Genomic DNA, 1238 nt, shown 5'->3' with positions numbered 1-1238 from the left:
CAACTGATTAAGGTCAAACAACTGACAAGCATATCTGTGATATTGAGCAGAATATTTGCTGTAGCCCATCTTTTTATACCAAGACAAAACAATGTACATGATAACACTTCCAATCAATTAAAATCAGAAGCCATGAGAGCCACTGCCTGGTACTGCATCCAGGCATTATTATTATTATTATTATTATTATTATTATTATTTTTATTTTTATTATTATTGTTATTATTATTGTTATTATTATTGTTATTATTATTATTATTATTATTATTATTATTATTATTATTATTATTATTGATGATTGTGGAAAAGAAAATCTGCAGAGTATCAAATTACTGATTGTTGAAATTTGTTGGGAAACCGATTTTTCAGAGTCTTTCTTCTCTTTACCAGGTTTTGTGAATGATGAATTGGATTTTGGTGAAAACATCAATCTACAGCACGAAGTCAACCGGTTACGCTCCAGTGTCCAACACCTTCAGTCAGAATGCAAACATTGGAAAAGCATTGCATCTCAGAGGGTAAGTAGTATTTATTTTTACTACTACTACTACTACTATGATACAATTCACGCCAGCATGGAAATGTAGGTGTAAAGTGATGATGGTGTATCTTTCCATTTTGAACACCTGATTTCCTCCCTAATAGTGTTTTCTCCCCAATTCTAAAAGTCCCTAATCCTTACCACATACATGTACATGAACCAGTGAAGGTGTCTTTATGGAGTCCTTTTGACCTGATAGAAACAGTAGCCAAATGTCTATCAAATTATAGCCTATACATTAAGGCAACAAACTGGTAGAAATATTATCATGCCGGGTGAAATGCTTAACGTGTTTCATCTGTCTTTACGTTCTGAGTTCAAATTCCATCAAGGGCGACATTGCCTTTCATCCTTTTGGAGTCAATAAAATAAATACCAGATGAACACCAGGGTCAGTCTAATCGACTTTGTGCCAAAATCTGAAATCAAATTTTAGTTTATACAATTAAAAAAGGAAAGACATTGTTGGATAATGTCATCCTTGATACACACTCTCTTTTACTCTTTTACTTGTTTCAGTCATTTGACTGCGGCCATGCTGGAGCACGACCTTTAGTCGAGTAAATCGACCCCAGGACTTACTCTTCGGAAGCCCAGTACTTATTCTATCGGTCTCTTTTGCCGAACCACTAAGCTATGGGGACGTAAACACATCACCATCGGTTGTCAAGCGATGTTGGGGGGACAAACACATACA

At 35.1% G+C, this 1238-nt stretch overlaps 1 protein-coding gene across 4 annotated transcripts in view; it reads left to right on the top strand.

Moving 5' to 3' along the window:
• The window catches only part of LOC106869305 (thyroid receptor-interacting protein 11), a 214951-nt gene that overhangs the window by 54928 nt on the left and 158785 nt on the right, over window positions 1–1238 (top strand). For all 4 annotated transcript variants that reach the window (XM_052971565.1, XM_052971566.1, XM_052971568.1 and 1 more), the window contains one exon: window positions 391–518. In XM_052971565.1, the coding sequence (XP_052827525.1) occupies window positions 391–518 (128 nt within the window). The remainder of the gene's footprint in view (window positions 1–390; window positions 519–1238) is intronic.

This window comes from Octopus bimaculoides, chromosome 11 (assembly GCF_001194135.2).
Source record: "Octopus bimaculoides isolate UCB-OBI-ISO-001 chromosome 11, ASM119413v2, whole genome shotgun sequence".
NCBI lineage: Eukaryota > Metazoa > Mollusca > Cephalopoda > Octopoda > Octopodidae > Octopus > Octopus bimaculoides.
Note: the sequence above shows the minus strand (reverse complement) of the source record. Positions and strands in the feature narration are given on the sequence as shown.